Genomic DNA, 23,405 nt, shown 5'->3' on the forward strand with positions numbered 1-23,405 from the left:
GGTGATCTGGGGAGGGCCCAGCAGCTGGCAGGAGACGCACGTAGCCCATTGCCTTGACCAGGCCCTGCTACTGCAGGGGGGCCGGGCAGACCCACCATACGGCCAAGAGTCTCACTGCTGCAGTGGGAAGACTGCTTGATCCCTGTGGGGGGCCTGGCACATTTCTCCCTCCTTCCCAGTGGTGGCAGGATCCATGCACAGGAAAGATCTGCAGCTCTGGCTCCATTTTCAGCCCCAGCCTCTGCCTGTGGGGGCAAGGGGAAGTTGTGGCTCTGCAGCTGGGCAGTGCCCCTAGTGTCTTGGCTGCATCCGTGTCTCCCCGCCAGTGGCCCTGACGCAGGGCCAGGAGCATGGTGAAGACATAAGGGGCCAGGGCTATTTCTGCTGGCAGTCACTAAACAGTAAGCAGTATAAATTTAATTGTCATTTTAACCATTAGCATTCCTGTTCCCCAGAACATAACGTTTCATTATATTGGGTGAGTGTTGCCCCGAAGTTAAGACTATAGCTTTGTAACTGTTTTGTTGTTAGTGTGGCTGATTGATCCCGAGGAGAAATGAGTAAAACTCTACGGGAACGGGACAGAGATGGTTCCAGGGCAGACAGAGGCAACTGGAACGGCACAATAAAGATTGGCTGTTTTGGGACACTAGCGCTCTGATAAACCTCTTTTTAAAAGAAGAAAATACCCTCCCTCCTGCCCAGAAGCTGACCAGAAAAGGAGCCCCCAGAGGTGGGGGTGCTGCAGATCACAATGGAAGGCAAGAACTGAGAAGAGCCAGGGTCTTGAAGCCAGAGGTTTGCCCCTTGTGAAGCTGCATTGGGGCTGGCTGCAGGGGGTCTTCTCAGGAGTGGGGAGGCTTCTATTCTAATAAGGTTTCTAGTTGGGGAAGTCCTGAGGAAGAGCTTTCCCCTTCCCCCCTGAAGGGGCAGGGAGATCTCTTTTCATGACACCAACATGTGTAAAGTTCTGTAATACACTTTTTGAGGGTTTAAGACAGTTCAACAGAGAAAATTTAACCAGCTGAAAACTGGTTAGAAAATTATGTTAAAGTGGTTAAAGGCTTACTTGCTGAGTGGCTCCAGAACTGCTGCTGGAAAAATGGTTGATAACACAAACTTATTGTATATTAGATAGCTTGTGCATTAATACCTGGGATCCATTAAAAAAAAAAAAAAGACTTGAAAGCCTTACTTGTTCCGAATATGCCCCACTTCATGGCTTAGTGAAGTTTGCAGTCTTGAAGCTTTAGCTTTGTACATTTGCCATTCATTTTGAAGGGCATTTATTAAAATTAGACTGCCAAGGCTTTTGGGAAATAAAAGTTTTTTCAAAATCTTTTTATTGCAATAAGGGAGATCAGATACAGTCAGCTTTGGAAGAACATATGAAGCTAGTTTGAAGATAAACATAGAAAATATATTTCAAGTAACAAAAATTCTTTCTACTAGAACAGATGAACAGGTATTTTAGAAATTCCAGCCTGGCTGACAGATTTCAAAAGCAGTGATATCAGTGTGTTATCTTTCATGCTGATCTCTAGTAGTTATTACATTGACAAGGTTTTGTTGTTTATTTGTAAAAAATAAATAAATAAAATAGCTAGAATGTTTTTGAGTGGATTCTATGCTTACCTTCTGAAAAAAGACTCAAAATGGATTTTGGGGGATTTAAATCCTTTAAGCCTTCACTAAGGCTGATTTTAGTATTTCTTTTGCTTGATCTGTTCTGGTGGCTTCTAGTTTGGGTCGTGAACCCATACTGAACTAGTCTGGGTTGTGGTACCATATGTATGTCACCTGGGACTCACTTCTGTGAGTGTTATATCACTGCTCAGAAGTCATGAAACTTCTTGACACCTACCCTGTAGATGCAACCTCAGGTGTTGATCTAAGTTGCTCTAAATGAAGCAATTTAACTCTGAGTGAAGCATGTCAACTAACATCGCTTTCTCATGCCCGCTTTAGCTGCTTTCCTTGTTAACAGTGCATCTATACATCTCTGCTTTTTCAAATTATGATAACAGTTTGGGGTAAATTTTCATGGTGCAGTGTTACTGTTTAGTATTATGCTCCCCCTTTATGCAACATGGATTGTCTAGTAGACTTTACAAGTTTTCTGGGTTTGAAAAAGGGCAAGCTAACAAACTCCTGTGACTTCTTTCTTTGTGTCCGTTAATTTTGTAAATGCCAGATTTGAGCTGTAGTCAAAAAGGATGGAATACCCACTGCTGAATGCCATGATCTTGATTGTCAGTGCAAATAGGATACACGTTCCATTTGGGAGTTGTACAGGTTGGATGGATTTGACTTTTGTGGCTTGGAGGTAGGGGGATAATATCAAATGGTTACTTCTGCAGAAGTGTCTAGGAAAGCTTTGTTTACAGGAGCATCGCTTATGGTTTTTGCTAGCTAGCAGTGTTGGGACAAAGTGATAATGCAAAAGTGTAGGAAGAATTTCAAGTTAGGCTCTGTCAGACATTCAGGTGAAGATGTGATAGAATCTGATGTGGGATCACAACAATTTTTCTTTTTGCCATGCCATAGCTACATGGTAGGAAGTGCAATTGTTGCATTTTGCTTGGGATCCTATTACACCATATTGCTGGTTCAGGGGAATCCCACGACAGTTCAAAATGTTCTTAAAATGATAATTTTTTATTTGAAATCTCTGAATTTATTTTGTAAATCATGTTTGCACACCTAAATAATGCAAACACTGAGTGGTACCTGCAGCACCCTTGAAAAGATTTCAAGGCATGCCAGGGTGCTGTGTCACCATGATTGAAGATCACTGCTGAAGAAAGTACCTAACTTCTGCATAGCAGACGTTTGTTGTCATCAGCAGTGGTATGGGAACTAGACTATTCTGCTAGTGAACGGGCCTCAAAACATCCTGTACTGCCATTCTGGTGTTTACAGAACACTTTAAAAAATGGTTCTCAAATACGCCTTTTTTCTCTTTCTTTTTGTTTTTTCTTTTTTGTAGTATGGTGTAGTACAGGGGTGGGCAAAATGCGGCCCACCAGGCCATTCCATCCAGCCTGCGGGGTCCCTAAAAAATGTAGAAAATTAATATTTATCTGCCCTGGGCTGCCTGTCATGCAGCCCTCAATGGCTTGCCAAAACTTAGGCCCTCTGCCCAAAATAATTGCTCGCCCAGGTCTAGTACTTTAAAATGAATAGACATTGACTCTCTCCTTGTGAACAGTTTTGTATGCCTTAATCTCGCTTCAGTATTCAAAGTGTCTGGCAAAGACAGAATTTCACCAGCCAGTTATGGTGGGCATTGTGTTTGCAAAAGTAATATCCAAAGCTGTTCTAAAACATGTGTGCTTTATACAGTGCCAAGCACAACTTATCCTGTTGCTGCCACAAATTAAATACATACATTTTACTATAAGTGTTTTTTGTCTGGTCTGGGTCATACCCAGTGAGACTGAAAAATGTTCCTTTTGAAAACTTGTAAATTAAGGAGAAAAGTAGTAAAGCATACAGCATTGCAAATGATCTTAAATGTTTAGCAACTCACTTGAACACTAGAAATTCAATAAGTGGAGTACATCATTTTTGTCTTTAGGAGCAGTATTTATTAAGATTGCTCAAAATAAGAACCATGAACACTTCAGCAGCCCTAAGCATTTTTTTTATTATTATAAAGGGTCTACTGTACCAAGACTGTTCTGAGAACCAGCTGGTTCTGAGAAATAACCTTGCCATTTTACAGGAATAGCTTGAAAAGACATGTTCTTAATTTCTTGGTATATGCTGACGCAAAAGCCAGTGAGTTTCCAGGGGTACAGGCAACCTGATTTGAAGGCCTTTTGATCAGAACTCCAAAATGTGAAATAGCTGGTTGATAGGATTAAAGCAATTTATCACCTAACCAAAAAAAAACCCCATTCCTATTGTTCTTGAGCAGAAGGCAGGGCAGGGTGCCACTTTATAGTTTCTGCCAAACTAAAGACTGACACAACTAATTGCCTCTTTCTACAAGTGTTCTTAAGTTAGATTTCATTTATGACTACTACACTTATCAGCTGGTAGCAAGTGGCATCTTCAATGTTTTATTGTGCTTTAAGTTCAGTTTTCAAGTTTTACACCTTTAAAATATGGGATAAAATTATTTTCAGTTTGCATACAAATAGGTTTTGAGTCTGGGATTTTTAGAGGAATCCAGGGTATTTAGGTATTCAAATATATTCCAATGGAGTTCAAGATTCCTTAAGATCTTTCTAAAATCCCAGCCTGTAAGGGTATACCTTGTCCAGTCTCTTGTTGCTTCCATGTCTTAAGCTCTAGGCATTCAGAAGTAACAGTAATACTAGCAGTTGTGTTGTTCTGCCTCTTCAAGGTGACTGTTCCAATTTCATAATGCTTTGTCATAACCAGCTTTTCTTACTTCCCCCAAAAGGAATTGACCCAATGAAACTGGAGAGAATTCAGCTTCCAACAGAGCATGCTGAAGAGAGAAACTCGTACAACCATGTGCTTGCAGAAAGGCTCATCAGGATAATGAATTATGCTGCTCAACCAGGTAGAGGGTTTTTGATCACTTCAACTGACTTCTGTGTAGCTATAAACTATGAAAAATTAGCCTTAATGTTAAGGGTACTAAGTGCCATCAGGTCCTTTATCCTTCTGGGGAAGGAACTCGGTGCTACCCAGTTTCTAGCTACCACAGTTTCCAGCTACCACATACTACTTGGATAACATGGACATCTTGCCTGTGCAAGACAAATGATCGTCTTCCATTGGAGTCGCTGCATTTTTATTGAGTAATTAATGCTGTGTTCAAGATGGAGCAGGAAGGTCTGTCATACTACTGTGCTGCTAAGCAAATCATTCAGCAAGCAATGACCAGAGAGGGAGCTTCCATTTGTAATCGACTGTAGGATCTAATTTTGCAAATCAGTGTGCTGAAATATTTCAATCTGCCTCAATAGTCTCCTCAAAGTATTCATTAACTCTTAACTCCACATACAAATTTTCACAACCTTGTGCCCATTCCTAGGAAATTGACCTTCATTTGTTTGGCTGCAAATTTACAATTTTTTTTTAAATTTTCTTTTAGGTTCAAAATTGTGTGTTTAAGTGAGCGTCTATGAGGACAATGCTTGCTTTCCTTGATTTCTTGCAGCTCCAAATTTCACTCCAATTTGGAGTGCTTTGAATTCAGAGTGCACTTCAAATAGTACATCTGTCCAAGGCCTTAAGCTGTGCCAAGCCACATGTTCTGAGAATGCATATGCTTGCAGAAGGAAGGGATATATTTTATTTCCCCTCTGTTTAAATAAAAAGTATTTCTATTCTGTCATAGAATCATAGGGCTGTAAGGGACCCTGAAGGATCATTGGGTCCAGACCCCTGCATGAGCAGGAAAGACATCTGGGGTCAGATATGACCCCAGCCAGGTGACCATCCAGTCTTCTCTTGAAGACCTCTAGGCTAGATGATTGTACCACTTCTGAGGGGAGCTTGTTCCATAATCTGGACAACCTAGTTGTAAAGAAGTTTTTCCTAATGTTTAGCCTGAAACTATCTTCCAGGAGTTTGTGGCCGTTGTTTCTAGTTTTCCCCCAAGGCGCCCTGGGGAACAGTTGTTCACCGAGCCCCTGATGTACGCCTCTGATATAGCAGTAAGCCACAATCAGGTCCCCTCTCAGCCTTCTTTTCTTTAGGCTGAAGAGTCCAAAATCCCTCAGCCTCTCCTCATATGGCTTACCATGCAGGTCTCTGATCATATGGGTGGCCCTTCTCTGGACTCTCTCGAGCTTATGATATAATACAGTTTGTCCAGTAATGTTGCTTTAGGGATTTTGAATTGCTTCATCCCTATTTTATTTTCCCCTTCCCCTGCCAAGACACCTCCAGATGCCCTGGAGAATGATGGGGAAGGGTTCAGTTAGTTTTATCTTTTTTGGTCTATTCTTTCTCCCTCTACAACTTTTGTGTAATTGAAGATGTGCCTCTGAACTCAGTACTTCAGAGAAGAGACCTAGGGGTTATAGTAGACCATAAGCTGAATATGAGCCAATAGTGTTCTCTTCTTGCAAGAAAAGGCCATTAGCATTCTGGGTTGTATTAACAGGCATACAGCTTGCAAATCAAGGGAAGTGATTCTGCTGTTCTGTTTGGCACTGGTGAGATCTCAGCTGGAGTACTGTCTAGGTTTGGCTCCCACACTTCAAGAAGCCTATGGACAGATTGGAAAGAGTCTAGCAGAGAACAAGAAAATTATTAGAGATCTGGAGAGCATGATGTATGGGGAAAGACTGAAAGTACTAGGGTTACTTAGTCTGGGGAAGAGAAGATAGAAGGGGAGATTTTATAAGTTTTCAAATATCTGAAGGGTGGGTATAGAGAGGCAGGAGATAGCTTTTTCTCTGTTGCTGTAAGGTACCAGACTAGGAGCAATGGCCTCAAGATGAAGCGGAGGAAATTGTTAGGTTGGAGGTTTGGAAGAGCCTTCTTACCATGAGGGTGATCAAGCATTGGAACAGGCTACCTAGTGAGGTTGTGAAATCTCCATTCCAGGAAATTTTCAAGAGTAGGTAGGACAGACACTTGGCCTGGAATAGGTTAGTTGGGGATGATTTTGCCTTGATCAGGGGGCTGGACTTTGCAAGGTCCCTTCCAGATCTACTTTCCTATAGTTAATCATAACTAACCACATAAATATGAGTCTATGTTCATGACTCGGGTTTACCTCTGTTCTAAAACCATTTCCTTCTGTACAGACTAAAGTCTTGGTTCTTCTGACATCTGCTCATGAATGCAAGCTGCTACTTTTAGATCAGCGTGGTCACAGCAGAGCTACTGAGCAATTGCTTCCAAAAAATCCAAAAACAATCTCAATTCTGAACAAAATCACTATCTTCCCTGAGTCATGCACAGCCTGAGGGTTTGCTTTGACCCTGCTGTCCCTATAGAGGCCGCGTGTGAATCTTATACATTTTGTTCAGCAAAACCTTTATTACACGAGGTCCTCGTTCTAACATGTGGACTTATCCAATCCTTATCTTGCATTTGTAGATTGTAGTTTTGACTCCCTTAGTCTTGCAACAGCATTTCTAATTAATATTTTTCCAAGCTCATTACATTACCCTTGTCACTGTTGCCTTTCCATCGTGTCAAACATCAGTTGCCTTGCTTTTAAGGCCGTTCACAGGCTATCCTCCTCCTACCTGTTTTCCATAAGTTATTTGGATATCAGTACTCACAGCTGCTCAGCCATTGATGCCAACCTGTACTGCTTTTACTCATCAGTTTTTCAAGCCAGCACTCCTATCTTCTGCTCTGTTATCCTCATTCATGGGAAGAACACACCATAAACTCCTTATCCTACTTCCAATTTCTCCTTAAAATTCTAGAAAAACGTTGCCAACAGTTGGTCAGCTGGTATGCCCACACTGCAAACTGTTGCACTGACCAGTGTTGTCTTTGCTTGTTCATCCAATATGCCTGGATCCACACACATTCTTATACATCTGTATATAAGTTCCTCAAGGTAAAGGAAGTCTGTTATGTATTTGTGCAGCCTCTAGCATGGGAGGGGTCATGCAGAGCTGACTTGAGCAGGGTGTGGGGCCCAGGGCAAATCAGCTCATGCGGGGCCCTGACCCCACTTGCATCTTGCGTTCCCTGGATGTGAAGAATCTGCCACCACGATTGGTGACGGGGGAGGAGGGTTAGCAAGTGGCCGGATGTGAAGGCAGCGGCTCAGAGTTGCCATGGCCACTCTGTCCGGCTCCATGGGGCCCGGGGCGGTCGCCCTGATTCGCCACCCCCTTCCAGACAGCCCTGGGGTCATGGTCTGTGACTGGGGTCCCAAAGGCTACTGCCGTACAATAGAACTAGGGAATGGAGTCATCTGGCTCCCTTCTCCAGACTTCTTAAACTTCTATCACTTGATGCAGTCTGGCTTAGCTCCAAGTCAAAACACTTGACTTTTAGTAGCTTTACACTCTAGAGGACAGTTTTCCTTAACAGATTACTTCTAGTGGAGTGGGTTTCACCAAAGACAAAAATTATCTTTTGATATAGGTTGCTTTGCAAGATTATAATTTTGGTGTCTATGTGCTTATTAAGAAAACATGGTATGGTACTGTTCGGCACTGGTGAGTGCAGTTTAATATGGTATGTGGCAGTTCGAGGGGTGGGGGGAAAGGAGGCAACCCATGAAAAGTTTTTGATAATGAATAAATACCTTGTACGTTGGAATTAATAATTTTTCTTTCTTTAGATGGAAAAATCCGTTTGGCAACATTAGAACTTGGCTGTCTGTTACTTAAGCAGCTGGTATTATCTAAAAGTGGCAGTATTATAAAAGATGTTCATCTTGCTTGCCTTGAGGTAGGTATATTGTATACTTGGACTGGTAAATGGTTACTAGGTTGTCTTTCTTAAGGAAGAGTTCTCAGTGTTTGATGCTTACAAGACCAATACTTAAGGGTGGTTATCATAACACCTGGACATGAGATAAAACTGTAAATAGTTGTTCTGTTAAGTTTAACTACTAAACCAGTTTCCTTTAGGTAGACTTGTATAATTAAATTGAAGAATTAGAAGTTAGAACCTGAAATTCTCTGTTCTGCTGTTGCTTTATTTTGTGCACTCCATGGGCCCAAAGTGTATGCATCTAAGTAGTCTTTAAACCCAAGTGATAAATTGATATGAAATTAAGATTGCTCAGATGAAAAGGATTTTGTAACTGCAGGTTGTGGGCTGTGGTGTTAAAACCTATTTACTGGACAAGCTTTCTTTTGAATGTTTTAGGTTGATTGACAGTAAATTTATTATTTAATTGGAACATAACTGATGTTCCATGTTTATGCACTCCTCTTAGGGGGCCAGAGAAGAAAGCGTTCATCTCCTTCGGCGTTTCTATAAGGTACATATTTATAAATAAGGATAAAAATAATAGTCTTACTATAAATATCCCGTCTTCCAATGTGGTGTAGAATATCCTCCTCCCTCCTTTCTTTTCTCCCTTCCTGTGTGTGGGCATATGTAAGTAAAAATATATATTCTGTTTTCTGTGCTTATATAAAACATGTAAAGAAAGATACTATTTAATACTGGGGGTTAAAGAGTTTTGTCCATATTGAGCCACCAGACTGCATGAGTTTTGAGGTGAGGGAGCAACTCCATATTTGTGATACAGAAGGAATTATTACACTGGCAGGTGTTTCTTGGAAATGGTTCAGAAGCTTGGACTTGGATTATAGGCTAAAATTCAGGTGAGACATCAAAGTACGTGTCTATATCACATAGGGTTTGCATTTATCTCCTGTTTCATTGACCCACATCTGAAACATAAAACCTCACTTATCAGACTTTCAGAATTAACCAGACACAAGGTTATTTATGGCACTATTTGCTCAGCATTCGTTTTCCCCCTTAGCGTCTCAAATATTTCTTCTTTCTCCATTTAAGGCTGTACACAGGCATAGCTTTTAACCACTTTAATAGGGAAGGAGGAGTTCCTACTCCAAGCCACACATCGGCTGTCATGATGAAACTGTTACCTCTGCATGCTCCTGAGGCCATGCTAGTGAGCTGTATCATTAACTTTACCCCTGTTTTGTTCAATTAACATTGCATGTAATTAACATTACAACAGACTTGCTATGCTTGCATTACTATAGGAGTGTGCAAAGGTTGTCATCTTCAGCAGTCCCTTGCGGTTGAGATTGATTGATTGTCTTCCATGGTTGTCTTATATGTGGGTCTGAAGATGCCTTACAAGGCCAATACAGGATCAACAGATTCTGCTGCAAGTCGGGCACACTTTTCTATACAGGGTGGGTGCTTCCATATTCTTGATTTGGTTCACGACACACTGTTTATTCCACTCCAGCTCTTTCACCTTCTTGTGTTGTCATAAGGTTTCAAAGTACTGAGATCCTTTCAGCAGACCCTTCCTCCATTTGGGGCAGTCCTGAGCAGTAGTCTCCCATGAGTTAATGTCTGTGTTGCATTTTTTCAAGTTGGCCTTGAGTACACTCTTGAAGTGCTTTCTCTGCCCTCCTCTTGAGCATACATCCTTACTGAGCTGAGAGAATAAAACATGCCTTGAGAGTCTGGAGTTGGACATCCAGATGACATGGCCAGCCCAGCAAAGTTGATATTGGATGATCCTTGCCTCAATACTTGTGGTATTTGCTTGCAAGAGGACACTAATGTTGGCGCGTCTATCTTCGCACTGGGTTTGAAGGATCTTCTTCAGACAGAGTTTGGTGGTACTTCTGTAATGACTTGTGGGATCTCCTGTATGTTGTTAGTCTCAGCTCAGTACAGTAAGGTGGAGATCACAACTGCTTGATAAACCATGAGCTTGGTTTCAGATCTGATGTTGTGATCTTTGAACACCTGTTTCTTCAATTGTCCAAAGGTTGCACTTCTGCATTTAAGGCGATGTTGGATTTCTTCGTTGATGTCAGCCTTCCGAGAGACATGGTTTCTGTGGTATGGGAAGTACTTGGTGTTCTCCAGTCTCACTGTGAATCTGAATTACTGTTGATGGAGGACCTTTAGTCTTCTGAACGTTAAGCATTGGTCCCATTTTCTTGTATGTCTTGGTAAAGATGTTGACAACTGCCTGAATGTCTGCTTCCAAATGAGCACGTGCTACAGCATCATCAGCAAACTGGAGCTTGATGATTTGAAGTTGGAGTGAACTTGGTTTTGGCTTTGAGTCAGCTGAATTTAAACAGTTCACCATTTCATTTAGTAGTTCAGCTCCACTCTGACTGGAAGTTTGTTGGTGGTCAGGTGTAGCATCATGGTAAGAAATATTGAGAAGAGCATTGGAGTGATGACACAGCCTTGCTTAACTCCCATCTTAACCTCAAAGGGATGTGACAGATTTGTTACTGAGAACCACTGCTCACATACCGTCCTGGAGCAGGAAAAGAATGACGATTATTTCTGTGGCATCTATACTTCAGAAAGCTCCTCCGCAGCACTTTTCGAAGTCTTTCAAGAGGTCAAAGAAAACCATGTAGAGTGGTTTGTGTTCCTGGATTTTTCCCTGCAGCTGGTGAGCTGTGAAGATCATGTCAGTTGTGCCTCTTGATGCCCTAAACCCACAGAGATTTTGGGAGGAGTTCTTTACCAAGGGGAAGGGGATGGTTCAGGAGGGTTCTTGCAATGATCTTTCCTGTGGTAGACAGCAAGGCAATCTCTCTGATTTTCACTCAGACTTGTTTCCTTTCTTGAAAATTGTCACGATCATGATGTCCCTGAGATCATCTGGGATTTCCTTATCATTCCAAATCCTTAAAATGAGGGCATGGAGCTATGGTGTGAGCTCCTCTCCCCGCTGCTTGAAGATGAGCTGCCCCCCCCCCCTGCTGAAGATAGCATGCAGCCATAACAGTTGCATGGTAACAGTTCATACCCTATCTTATTTGATAACAATATATTTGTTAAATCTGTCTGTACCCAAAACAACACATTTTCAACACTTCGTTCCTTTCGGTGTAGTGCAAGTAAAAGATGAGGATTGAAATATGAGCATTTTGGACATCTTAACTCCTAAGTAATGAACTATGATGTCATGTTAAATATTCCAAAATGATTAACGAACACTGCACTTTTATCCCTGTATTAGCTAAGGAGAGTTTTAAGAATCACTGAAAGATGATACAGGATTTCTTTTTTGGTTTTCAATTTCTTAGTGGCCTATGATAAATGTGTAAAGAAAAATAGGTGGCATCATCAAGTGTTCATAATACATACATTTTTATGAGAAATAAATATTTCATTTTTTTTTAAAGGGAGAAGAAATTTTTCTAGATATGTTTGAAGATGAGTACCGGAGTATGACAGTAAGTAACTCGGAAACAGTGATGTGTTTGTTTCTTGAATTGGAATAAATGAATGCATTTGTCTTTAGTTGTGTGTTTTTGTTTGCTCTCAATACTGTGCGTGTGTATATGTAGCTCCTCTACCTAAAAATTGACAGGATTTCATTAACCCTCCCCTTCCCCCCAGGTATTATATGAAAAATCATATATGGAGATTACCTCTTATCCCTTAGGAACTGTGGCACTGCTTAACTGTAGAAACAAGTAGAAGGATTTTTCACATCCTACTTTCCTCTTCTTAGGAATATATAAAGTAGGAATAAATAACCAATAACTCTACTTTCAATGCAGGATTCCAGTTTGGGTAAGTACTTCTCTCCTTGAATAGGGAATGGAATCATAATGAGTAAACAGCACCTAAACGGGTACATCTCTTCTTTAAGTGTTAGAATCATAGAAAGTTAGGGTTGGGAGGGACCTCAGGAGGTCATGTAGTCCAACCCCCTGCTCAGAGCAGGACCATCCCCAAATAGATCATCCCAGCCAAAGCTTTGTCTAGCTGGGTCTTGAAAACCTCCAAGGATGGAGATTCCACCACCTCCCTAGGTAACCTGTTCCAGTGTTTTACTACCCTCTTAGTGAGAAAATTCTTCCTAATATGTAACCTAACCTTCCCTTGCTGCAACTTGAGACCTTGTTCTGTCATCTGTCACTGATGACAACAGTCTAGCACCATCCTCTTTAGAGCCACCCTTCTAGTAGTTAAAGGCTGCTATCAAATCCCCCTTCAGATTTAAATAAGCCTAGTCCCTGCAGCCTCTCCTCATAAATCATGTTTCCCAGCCCCTAAACCATTTTCATTGCCCTCTGCTGGACTCTCTCCAATTTGTCCACTTCTTTTCTGCAGTAGGGGGCCCAAAACTGAACACAGTACTCCACGTATGGCCTCACCAGTGCTGAATACAAGGGAATAATCACCAGGGATGCTGTTTTTTTTCTGATTTAAAATAATCCCCAATTTTGACTTTAAAAAAAAAAAGTAACCCCAAATCCACATTTTTTCCATGATTTAAATGAAACACCCAGTGTAAGCACTATAAATGAAACTGGGTATTTCATTTAAATCATGGAAAAATGTGAATTTGGGGTTACTTTTTTTTTTTTAACTGAAAATTGGGGATTGTTTTAAATCAGAGAAAACCAGGATCCCTGATGATCGCTTCCCTTGACCTGCTGTCAGTGCACCTACCAATGCAGTCTTCTTTGCAATGAGGGCACACTGTTGTCTCATATTCGGCTTATTGTCCACTGTAACCCTAGGTCCTCTTCTGCACTGCTCCTGGCCAGCCAGTCAGTCCCCAGCCTGTACTGCTGCAAGGGATTGTTCCGTCCTGTTATACTTCTTATGTAAAGCCAGCTCCAGAATCTTGACCAACTTGCCCATGAGTTAATCAAATCATCTGTAATTATCATCTGAGCAATAGCATTAATGGGAACTGATGTTACTATGCTTAACATTGGCTAGAGGAGAAAGTCCTCTTAAAGTGCAAACCTGATTTTGGAGAGAATTGATATTTAAGTAATTTAACATAGTTAATATTACTTAAATAGCTGCATTGTCTTTTTGTGTTGTTAAAACAGTGCTCCAGGCATCTTTGACTATGATCACTAATATTTTTCCCTGTTAGTAGCAGGGGGCTAAACAATTTGATAATTTGTATTTTAAAATGTAGAATTTCAGTTTTTGTTGCAGAAGGGGTGGGGGAGACTTTCAGGACGAACCTTAGAAAGAAGTCTGTTCTATGGAATATTGACCTAACTAATCTGAAATGTAAATCTCTAAAGCCAGTAATGTGGTTCTAATTTGTATGTTAAAAACAAACAAAAAGCAGTGCTGGGTGTTTCTGTTATTTACTTCTCTAATTTCATGTCATGAGCTGAGTACACAACTACACTTTTTTTTTTTAATTCTTTCAAATGCAATCTGAGAGCCAGATTCTTCTCTCCCATCAGTACTGGATGTAATCCTATTGATTTTGTTGGCACTGCTTGATTCTCATTAGTGGAATGAGGCCACTCTAGGATCATCCTTCTGTTCAGAGTTATCTCACTGGTACACTTCCAGGTTTGGAGCACAGGAGGAGGAGCAGCAGGTGACTGAAGCGTGCTTGGAAACATCTTGGCTGCTACATCACAGTAAAACTGTTCTCTCTGAGGAAGTACAATCTTTTGTAATGGAGGCTGTTGAGGTTTTATGAGTTTGTGCAACTCTGCCTTTAATGGGATTGCACATATGTAAATGATTTGTACGTGGTAAACAATTCCTTTTAAGTGGAAAGAGGAACTGAATCCAGTTTGCCCTGTGTGTGACTGGGCTAAGAGAAGTAAAAAGCTGCCATTGCATTAACCTCAGCAGATAGGATTTCAAATAGAGACTGAACCAGTATCTTGAGTACTGTGGTACCATTTCTCTACTTCAACTTGTCAAGTCAGAACCATAGAAACTATTAGCTTCTTTCTTTTGAACTCTGGTTGCTTTTATCAGTAAGACGAGCATGATCAGCTTGGTGTTCCCTTTTTATCATCAGGGTATCTAGTTCATCTTATCAGGACTTTGCATTGCTTATGGTTTCACATTCACAATAGCATTATCATTAATTTAGAATTCTGTATTTGTCTTGTGGTGTTAAATCCACCAGGCTTATTTGCTGAGCAACTTTAGTCTTAGGTGTGCATCTTGGCAATACTCAGATTGTGGCTGTTTGCAAAAAAACAAAAAAAAGTTATCAAAGCACCATAGGTTTTTGTACTGAAGTGGAATGTATTTATTATAATTCACGTGACTTTGTATATGTTGTCATGACTCTCTCTCTCTCTCTCTCTCTCTCTCTCTCTCTGGTCAACCTTAACCATTCATCTAGTTTCTGAGGAAGTCAGGCCCAAGTGTCATTAGTCTAGATTCCTAAGATGTATTACTTCTAAAGATGTAATTCTAAGCCAGGTCAGCTCTTTGTTTGCAATGAGGGAGGGTGTGGATTTCTAGAGAATTTATTTTGGGAAGACAGTGGATTATAGTGCTTAAATCCTTACATCTGTCAGCTCTGGTTTGTTTTGCCACATCTAGAGCAAGCCATCACAAAATCAATAGAACTACTTGCAGTCATTTTTTGACTACCTTGTGTTGTCCAGTACAATGCCTGCTTCCTTTTCTTCAGAACTCTTTGACATACTATCAGTGTATTCCAGGGTACCCAGAAATTAAATTGTAAATATATGGAGTTTGGGATTCTGTTAATCTAAGTTTTTTTTATCTTGACAATTGAGCAAATTAAGATTGCCACTGTTTAGACTTTGACTTAAACGATGCACCATATTGGGGGTTCTTGAAATACTCTATATGCTGGTTTTGTAGTTTGTATTAGAAGTAGAAGTTGTATTTGAAAGTAAAAGTGTCAACTTGATTGCCATATTGCATGTTAAACAAATTATTTCTACAGATTAAACCCATGAATGTAGAGTACCTGATGATGGATGCCTCCATTCTACTGCCTCCAACGGGGACACCACTAACTGGTATTGATTTTGTGAAAAGATTGCCATGTGGAGATGTGGAAAGAACACGAAGAGTGAGTAAGCCTATCTTTCCCCCATATTGAAATAATACAAAAGACCTTTCTAAAGAATCGGCAGCCTTCACCTTCCATGGACAAATATTTTTTACTTGAAGAACAGATTAAACAGTTAAAATTATTGTTGTTCTTGCACACTTGAAGTATTTTTCTACAAATAAATTGGCCTAGAAATAGCATTGTAAGATTCAAGATGGGAAAATCTCATCTCTGTCTCAGTTCATACCCTCCCCAGTGCACAAATGTTTTTCCTGCTGTATTTCTTGTACTGGCAGACTCAGGAGTCAGGAAATCAGGCAGGTTACTTAGCCTCCAGTGCCCCTGCTCACAGGAATGGGCCTGGCTGTCAGTCACCTAATGACCTCCAGCTGGTCCCATTTACCTGGGAGGACATGGCTGCTTACATACTCATTACCTGTCTGCCTACTCAACAGAATTTGCCTTATCTTAATCCTGGCTCCTAGCTCCAGCTTGAATCCTGACAGCCAGCTACTTTCTCCTGACTCCAGGCCAGATGCTTGGATCATGGCTTTAGTCCAATGATTACCCTTGCAGACAGCTGCCTGCTCTGGACCTGTTGCCTAGTGACTCTGGTCTGGATCCCTGCTTCCTGCTCCTAACTTCTCTGCCTTGTGGCTACATCTTAGTGATCACCTATGTCCCAGTCCCTTACAGATGTCAGCCTTCTGACTCGCGTGCTCTTGGTCATAGGAAGTTAGGGCTAGGAGGGACCTCGCAAGGTCATCTAGTCTAGCCCCTTGCTGAGGGTGGGATTTGCCCCGATTTAATCATCCCAGCTAAGTGTCTGTCCTGTCTACTTATGAAAATTTCTGGGGATGGAGATTCCACTGCTTTTGTAGGTAACTTGTTCCAGTGCTTGACCACCCTCAATCAGAAAGTTCCTCTTCATCTCCTTTCCTTTGTTGCAACTTGAAGCTATTGCTAGCAGTCCTGTCCCCTATGGCCACAGAGAACACTTCATCTGCATGCTCTCTATAATCACCCTTCAGGTATTTCCAAGACTTACCAGATTTCCCTCCTGATTTAGGACTGTAGTTTGAATCCTTGCTGCTTGACATTGCTAGCTCATGGCACTTCAGTACAGTGATTCTCAGCCAGGGTGCTGCAGTATCCTAGGGTGCTTCCAGGTACTTTGAAGGGTGCCATGAGCTATGAAGAGATAAGCAGATAAGCACAAGCTAAGTCTTGCCCCTTCCTGGATGATTTCCCCACTGCCCAGCCTCTCTGGAAGGAGGTAAGCACTGTAATACATAAACTAATTTTTGAAATTGGGTGCCACTGAATTCACAAAAGTTATCGGGGCACCTGAAGTCCAATGAAGGATGACTGGAGTTCAGTGAGAGGGTTGCCTTGAGTCCTAGAAGGTTGAGAACCACTGCTTTTAATGTCAGGCCCCAACCTCCCATATCTTGGTTTTTGCCTGACAGTAAGTTGGACTCATGGAATTGGGCTTTCACTATTTGACCTGGAAGTATCCAGGAATTAATGAATCTTAAGATTTTTCCAATAATCTGTTTAAATCTCTCCTTTGTTCATCTGTAATCATCTTATATGGAAATCAATCCTTTATTATTTGCATTGCAGTAGTTGCTTGAAGCTCTCTTGTAGTAGACACTTCATAGACAGCAAAAAACAGCCCTATAGGCTTCAGTTGTCAGGAAGCAAAGTCAGAGTCAGAGTCAGGGTCAGTTTCTGATGATGTGACAACAAGAGAAAGGAGAATCTTGAGAATGCTGCATAGTAGGAAATGGCAAGATCTGGGTGTTACAGGGAAAGCTGAGGCAAAGATGACAATTGGATTTCTGGCAGGGAAATCATTAGATTTCCCATGTTAAGTTAATGAGACCATCCACAAGGAGCTCCGAGGTAAAGGATTGGATTGGCAGTTACTTTTGCATCCTGGACACAAGATAACAGATGTTGAATGAATATCAGTATATGATGGAAAGTGGAATAAGAGGGAGAGTATTGAGTGACTGAGCTTGTTAAACTTCTCTCAGAACAAGTGAAAGGCAGGCTTGAAAATAGATAGGAGAATTGAGAGTTAACAGTCTTGAGTTCAGTCGTGTTAAAATATCAGTATGATTTAGAAGTGAGTAGAGAAGTCAGAGGGTGAGATTGTGAAAGTGGATGTCAGTGAGTGCATCTACACGAGACACTAAAAGTGCAGTAGATTAACTCAACTGCATGATGGCACATCATGGCTAAAGCCATGCTAATGCAGAGTAGAATTCGTCTACTGCACATCAGTGTCACCTAAAAGACATGCCAATGTTATATAGGTACTAAACTTAACGCACTGGAATTATGGCACATTAATTCATTGTATATGTGCCCAGTGAATGGAGAAATACTACTCTTTAAGAAGTAAGATAACTAGGAAGGACAGAGGAAATTATAGTAAAAAAAAAAAGTCTGCATAATTTTAGGATTCCAAACAAATTTTTCATTCATATTTAAATACGTTTATTAAGATAAGGAAGCCTTTAAAGGTCCTCAGGGGAAATTTTTATGTTGTTTTAATGAAAGCTGTTTTCATTCTACCAAAGATCACATTCATTAAATTACTTTTCCTTTGAAAATCACAATTTGAAAAAGTGCCCTTGGTACAAGCATTATAATACTGGGCTGTTGCCTTTGCAAGTGTTGAATTGATCATGATGCTAGAGAACCACACTTTCCTACTTAATACTTGAGATCTCGTTAGATGTGTGTGCATTTTGAGGGCATGTTTACTTCTAAAGTAAAACAACCATTTCCAAGAATGTTATAAATATACTTTGTCTATCGATGCTGATTCTAAATATTTCATTTAAGTTTCATAGCAACATGGTTTGTATTTTATCACATTGAACAGTATCATTCTTAGAAAGCAAAAAAACCCACCCCAGTTTCCTAGAATTCAGTTTCCTCTGAGGTATTTGAGATTAATATAAGCAATACTTCATTGAAATGTGTTAGCATTCTCTCTTAGTGTCATGCTCTGAACATCATCTAAATAAGAGATTAAAATGTTCAAAAATAGGTGTGTTAAATATCTTAGAGTTCTGCTTCACAATCTCTTTTCATAACAAATTAACATTGTCTCTCTTGCTCTCTCCTGTACAGTGTAGAGGGGTTAAAATTCTCCTTAAAGCCTGGCCCTTCAGTTTAGGGTACCAGAATTTCAACTTCCAGGAACAGAATAATCAGTAGTTCAGCTTCTCCTAATGGCTACTTTTATATAACTTTTTTTTACATGTTGTTTTTGTTCAGTGTGGGCACTTGACTTCAGCTTTGCTTTGTTCTGTCTCCTCTTAGCTGAGGAATCGCCACTGTTTTTCAGAACCATCAGAAGTGAAATAAGGCTCTGCTGCTACAAGCCATTAAGGCTGAGGCTTGAGGCTTCAAGTCAGAGCCTTTTTCCTGCTGTGCTAGGCACAACTTTGCCATAGGAAATCTCAAGCAGAAACAAGGTTTCCTGAAGAGCTGAAGACTCTTGAGATTATATTTTGCTCATTAAGGATATGAATTGTTGCCTTATGAAGAAAATTGCAAGTAGGCTATGAAAGATGAGGTTTAAAAACCTTTCTCCTTTATGTTCTCACCTGAAGAAGAGCTTTTATCTTGTACTGACATGGCATCAAAGCTCTGGGCCTGGCTCATTGCCCCTTTCCAATTCTGCAGCATATTTAGGCATCTTACACCTGAAACTCTTTCCAAGGTAAAGGCAGTTGTGTGTCTAGCTCTCAGCCCATAGGTTCTCTTCCTGCCGGGAAAAATAAGCTTGATCTGAAAAGCAAGAAGGGTCTCTCCATTCCTCAGATGCTGCCTCCATAAATATTCAAGAGTGCTAACCAGCTTAAAAGAGAAAGCAATGAAGCAGGCAGGCATTTTTTCAGGGCCATCTACAGCTTGTTTTTATCACTTGCTGCTCTAGAAAACCTTAGTGGCCAATTCTTCTGGTTTCAGATTTAAGATCTATGAGTACAACATAGACCTGCTTCAGACTCATTGTCTTTGGAGATTAAAAAATAGCACAAGATCCCTCCAACATGCTAATCCACCTGTAATGGAGTAATTTCTAAAATCCAAATACAGAAGAATCTGCAATCTTCTGCTCTCCTTGCCAAACCAGATAGAGGCAGACACTTGTAGAGACCTATTCATAGCAATCTGTACATGTAGAAACCACTTTCAGAACTCATAAATGAATGGCAAGTCCCAAACGAAAAGTCGTATGTTAAATGGAATGAGCATTTCTGCCACCTCTGCCGTCTGACACCCCCCCCCGCCCCCTTGCAAAGAACAAACTAGGAAGACAGCCTTCAGCTATTAATGGGAGTAGGTCAAGTGCATAAACTGGATGTTCGGTTTGAAATGTGTTTTTTACCAGAAAGCAGCCCCTGTTCAAGGATGCACCCTTACTCCCTACAGCCCTGGCCCCTCATCGTGCCCCACAGCCCCTGGGAACCCAACATGTAGGTCCAAGTACCCACCCCCTTTCAGGCACCCAAAGTCTAAGGTCTTAATTCATAATGTCTAAGGTTCAGCATGCTGTTGATTTTCATTGAACTTGTGTTCAGGAGAAAAAAGCAGAAAAGTGAAAATACCCCTAGCCATAGGTCACCCACTCCTGGATCCGCAAATCCTTCATTTCCACCCCCCGGTTTGGCTACTGCAAGGCATGCTGGGCTGAGTGCTCACCCCCACTGCTAGTTAAGAACAATTCAAAACATTTCAGTGAATTTGAAATGCCTCCAACTGTTAAAACATTTGGGTGCCTTAAAGCTGCTAAAATTGGTATTCGAGGTAAAGTTTCAGAAATTGGTTATTCTGTAGACTCGGGCCAAAACTTAGGTTTTGCCTTTTCCTATATGTTAATTCTATCTTGAGCCATGTGTAGATGAAACGGGAGGTGTGTGTGCATGACACTTTAAAGCGGGCTAAATGTTTTTGCACCGCTTCAATGGTGTCAGTGTTTGCACGCCTCAGTGGCATATTGTGCATTAAATGACTTGAGGCGCAGCAAACTAAAACTCTTCAAGGGAGTTTTAGTTTGCTGCACCTACAGCCATGGAGCAAAGCACCGGGCTCTGTGCAGCTCCATGGTTCTGCCGGAAGCCCTGCTTGCAGCCTGGCAGCAGCCCAAAAAAGCAGCTTCACCCAAGAAAAGCAGTGAGCCTGATCTTTTTTGTTTCTCTCCATGTCCCCCCCCCCCCCACACCGCCTGAGCTGCAAGAGTTGCCTGGTGCTTCCCTCTGCAGCTGCAGTGTACCCCTGGGACCGCCCAAGCTGGATGCCTGTGGGTGGGTGCTGCCTGGGGGGGCATGAGAGGGGGGAGGTGCTGCCTCAGAGAGAAGCATAAGAACCTCCCTCCCCCCGCAGCCCAGGGACCACTCCGCCTGCCAGCAGCTTGCCTTTCCCTCCCTGCTGGAGAGGCAGGTAAGTCAGCGGGCTGTGTGCATGACTCAGGTAATCAGCCGTAAATTGAAGCAGTGTTTTTTTTAAAACCCACCTCTTCAGTTTAGGGCCCCCGTTTTGTCTACACACTCCCTCGGAGGTTTAGTTTTGACATAGTTCTGATCTTGCCTAGTTCTAATGGCTGCTATCACTTGCTAATGATGCAAGTGTAAATCATCCAGCATTTACACTTGCAACATTAGCATTTACACTTTTCAAAATAAGAGCAGAATAGAAACTTCCTCAGAAACAGAATATTTGGTCTTGAGCAGGAGATATTGAAGCAACAAATATACAGTTACTGTGATTTGAAACATTTGTTTTAGCAGTTAAACTCTTGGGATTGGAATGAATCTGAAGAGAAAGTTCCTTGTTTCTGTGGCAAGGGTCAGAGTGAGTCACATCCCATACACCATGTTCACAGTTTAAAAGATGCATTCAAGTTTGGTTTTATTTATTTATTTATTTATTTATATATATTATTCACTTATTAACCTTACTGCATGTTTCACTGTCAGATGAGCATTCTTCTGCTTAACTGCAGCCTAATGGTAAATATTTTGTGGAATTTTAGGGGGGGGGTACCATTTTTAGATATGCCATCATAAGTGAACTATGTAAATACTTTTCTTGGAAAGAGATGAGGTTTTCCATCACTTAATTTTTTAGGGATTATTGGTTGTTGTTGTAGGTAAAGAAATTTAATTTGCAAATTAGAATTAAGCAATTCAGACTAGACATCAGGAGGCGCTAGTTCACAGTCAGGGCAGCTAGGATCTGGAACCAACTTCCAAGAGAAGTGGTGCTGGCTCCTACCCTGGGGGTCTTTAAGAGGAGGCTAAATGAACACCTTGCTGGGGTCATTTGACCCCAGTGCTCTTTCCTGCCACAGCAGGGGGTCGGACTTGATGATCTGTCAAGGTCCCTTCTGACCCTACAGACTATGAAACTATGAATTTGGATTATATACTGACTATATTGTAACTGCTTAAAATTAAAACAAATAGCTTAGCTTTATTTTGCAATAAATTTCTTTGGCATGTAAGATGCTTCTTTCTCTCTGTGGCAAGTCTGAAGTACTCATTTTAATTCTTAACAGTGTAGAAAACATTATTTTAAAGGTGCCTTACAAGTTTTGGAGAAAACCCCCCACCTTTTTGTGTCCATGTTCATGGTACTTATTGCTAAGGGTAGTCATGTTGGGTTTAAGCTTTCTTCTACTTGCATATACTTTAGAAACAACAATGGCATAAGCACAGTCTGTCTTTCTTAACTGGATGATTATTTGGGAGATTTTGGTTTGTACTGTGACCTCCATGCTTTAATCCAAACAACAGCATGTAGAACAGGGTTGAGCAAAACACGGTTTGTGAGCTGAATTTGGCCCTTTGAGGGGCTTTATTCAGCCCACGATGGGTCTATTGGTCTCACCTGGCCCAGGCAGTGCCTGCTTGTGGTGCGTCTTGCTGCCTCCTGTACACACAGTGGGGCTAGGGTGGCTCGGCAGCTAAACTGCCTTTCTAGGCAGCACAGGAGGCGGCCCGGGGCCCATAGTACCAGAGGGGACCCATGTGTACAGCTCTGACCCAGTATGTCCCACTCCTGCTCCAGGCTCGCCAGTGCTGAGCAGTGGCAGCAGCAGCAGCAGCAGTGGCTGGACAGAAATTGTTCCTCAGCATGAGGGAAAAGTGGTCCCTTCCCTTGCTGCTGCCCAGGGGCAGCAGTGGCAGTGCAGAGCTGATGCAGGGCAGCCCAGCATGGGCTCTGGGTGGCTTTAGCAGGAAGGGCTCACCAGCGGCGAGGGGAAGGGGCTGCTTTTGCCCCATTCCAGGGACCAGTTTCTGCCCAGCTGCAGCTGCTGCTCAGCACTGGCAGGTCTGGAGCAGGCACTAGGCATGTTGGGTTGGGGCTCTGTGCATGATCCTGTGCCAGTACTATGGAGCTGGGGCCAGCGGTGATGGCAGCTGGAAGGAGCCACCACCGCCCGGGCTGTCTAGAAAAGCAGTCAGGCCGTGAAGCCACCCCAGCCACATTGAGTGCCCAGGGGGTGGCAGGAAGCACCATGGGTGGGTGGTGCACAGCAGGCACAGGGTGGGCTGGGGTCAGAGCTGTGCACATGGGTTCTGACTGGTCTACTACCTCCAGGGTGAGTCCAGAGCAGGGGAGGGGTGGGGCTGGAACTGCACACTGTTGGCGGTGACAGGGAGGCACCACAGGACATGCAGGCTTCAGGCTGTTGCGGGGCGGGTGCTGACTGGCTCAGGGTGACGTGTGTGGGGGCTCCCATGCACACCCCACCATACCCATAAACCGTCCCCTGCAAACCCCACAACCACACCCTCCCCCCCACACAGTCACACACCTGTGCACCTCTGGGGGAGCCTTGCTCACTGCTACATGCACACACCCTACCATGCACATGTGCACACACACACACACACCCTCCACATTCCCCATAGGCCCCTACAAATCCTATCCCTACCCACACAACACCCCCCCC

The 23,405-nt window shown here is 42.1% G+C and overlaps 1 protein-coding gene across 9 annotated transcripts in view; it reads left to right on the plus strand.

The window, feature by feature from the left end:
* The window catches only part of CLEC16A (C-type lectin domain containing 16A), a 172,065-nt gene that overhangs the window by 58,525 nt on the left and 90,135 nt on the right, over positions 1-23,405 (plus strand). For all 9 annotated transcript variants that reach the window (XM_025203264.1, XM_006015503.2, XM_006015504.2 and 6 more), the window contains 5 exons: positions 4,415-4,537; positions 8,246-8,355; positions 8,849-8,893; positions 11,784-11,834; positions 15,311-15,439. In XM_025203264.1, coding sequence (XP_025059049.1) covers positions 4,415-4,537; positions 8,246-8,355; positions 8,849-8,893; positions 11,784-11,834; positions 15,311-15,439 — 458 coding nt within the window. The remainder of the gene's footprint in view (positions 1-4,414; positions 4,538-8,245; positions 8,356-8,848; positions 8,894-11,783; positions 11,835-15,310; positions 15,440-23,405) is intronic.

This window comes from Alligator sinensis, unplaced genomic scaffold (genome assembly GCF_000455745.1).
Source record: "Alligator sinensis unplaced genomic scaffold, ASM45574v1 scaffold73_1, whole genome shotgun sequence".
Lineage (NCBI taxonomy): Eukaryota > Metazoa > Chordata > Crocodylia > Alligatoridae > Alligator > Alligator sinensis.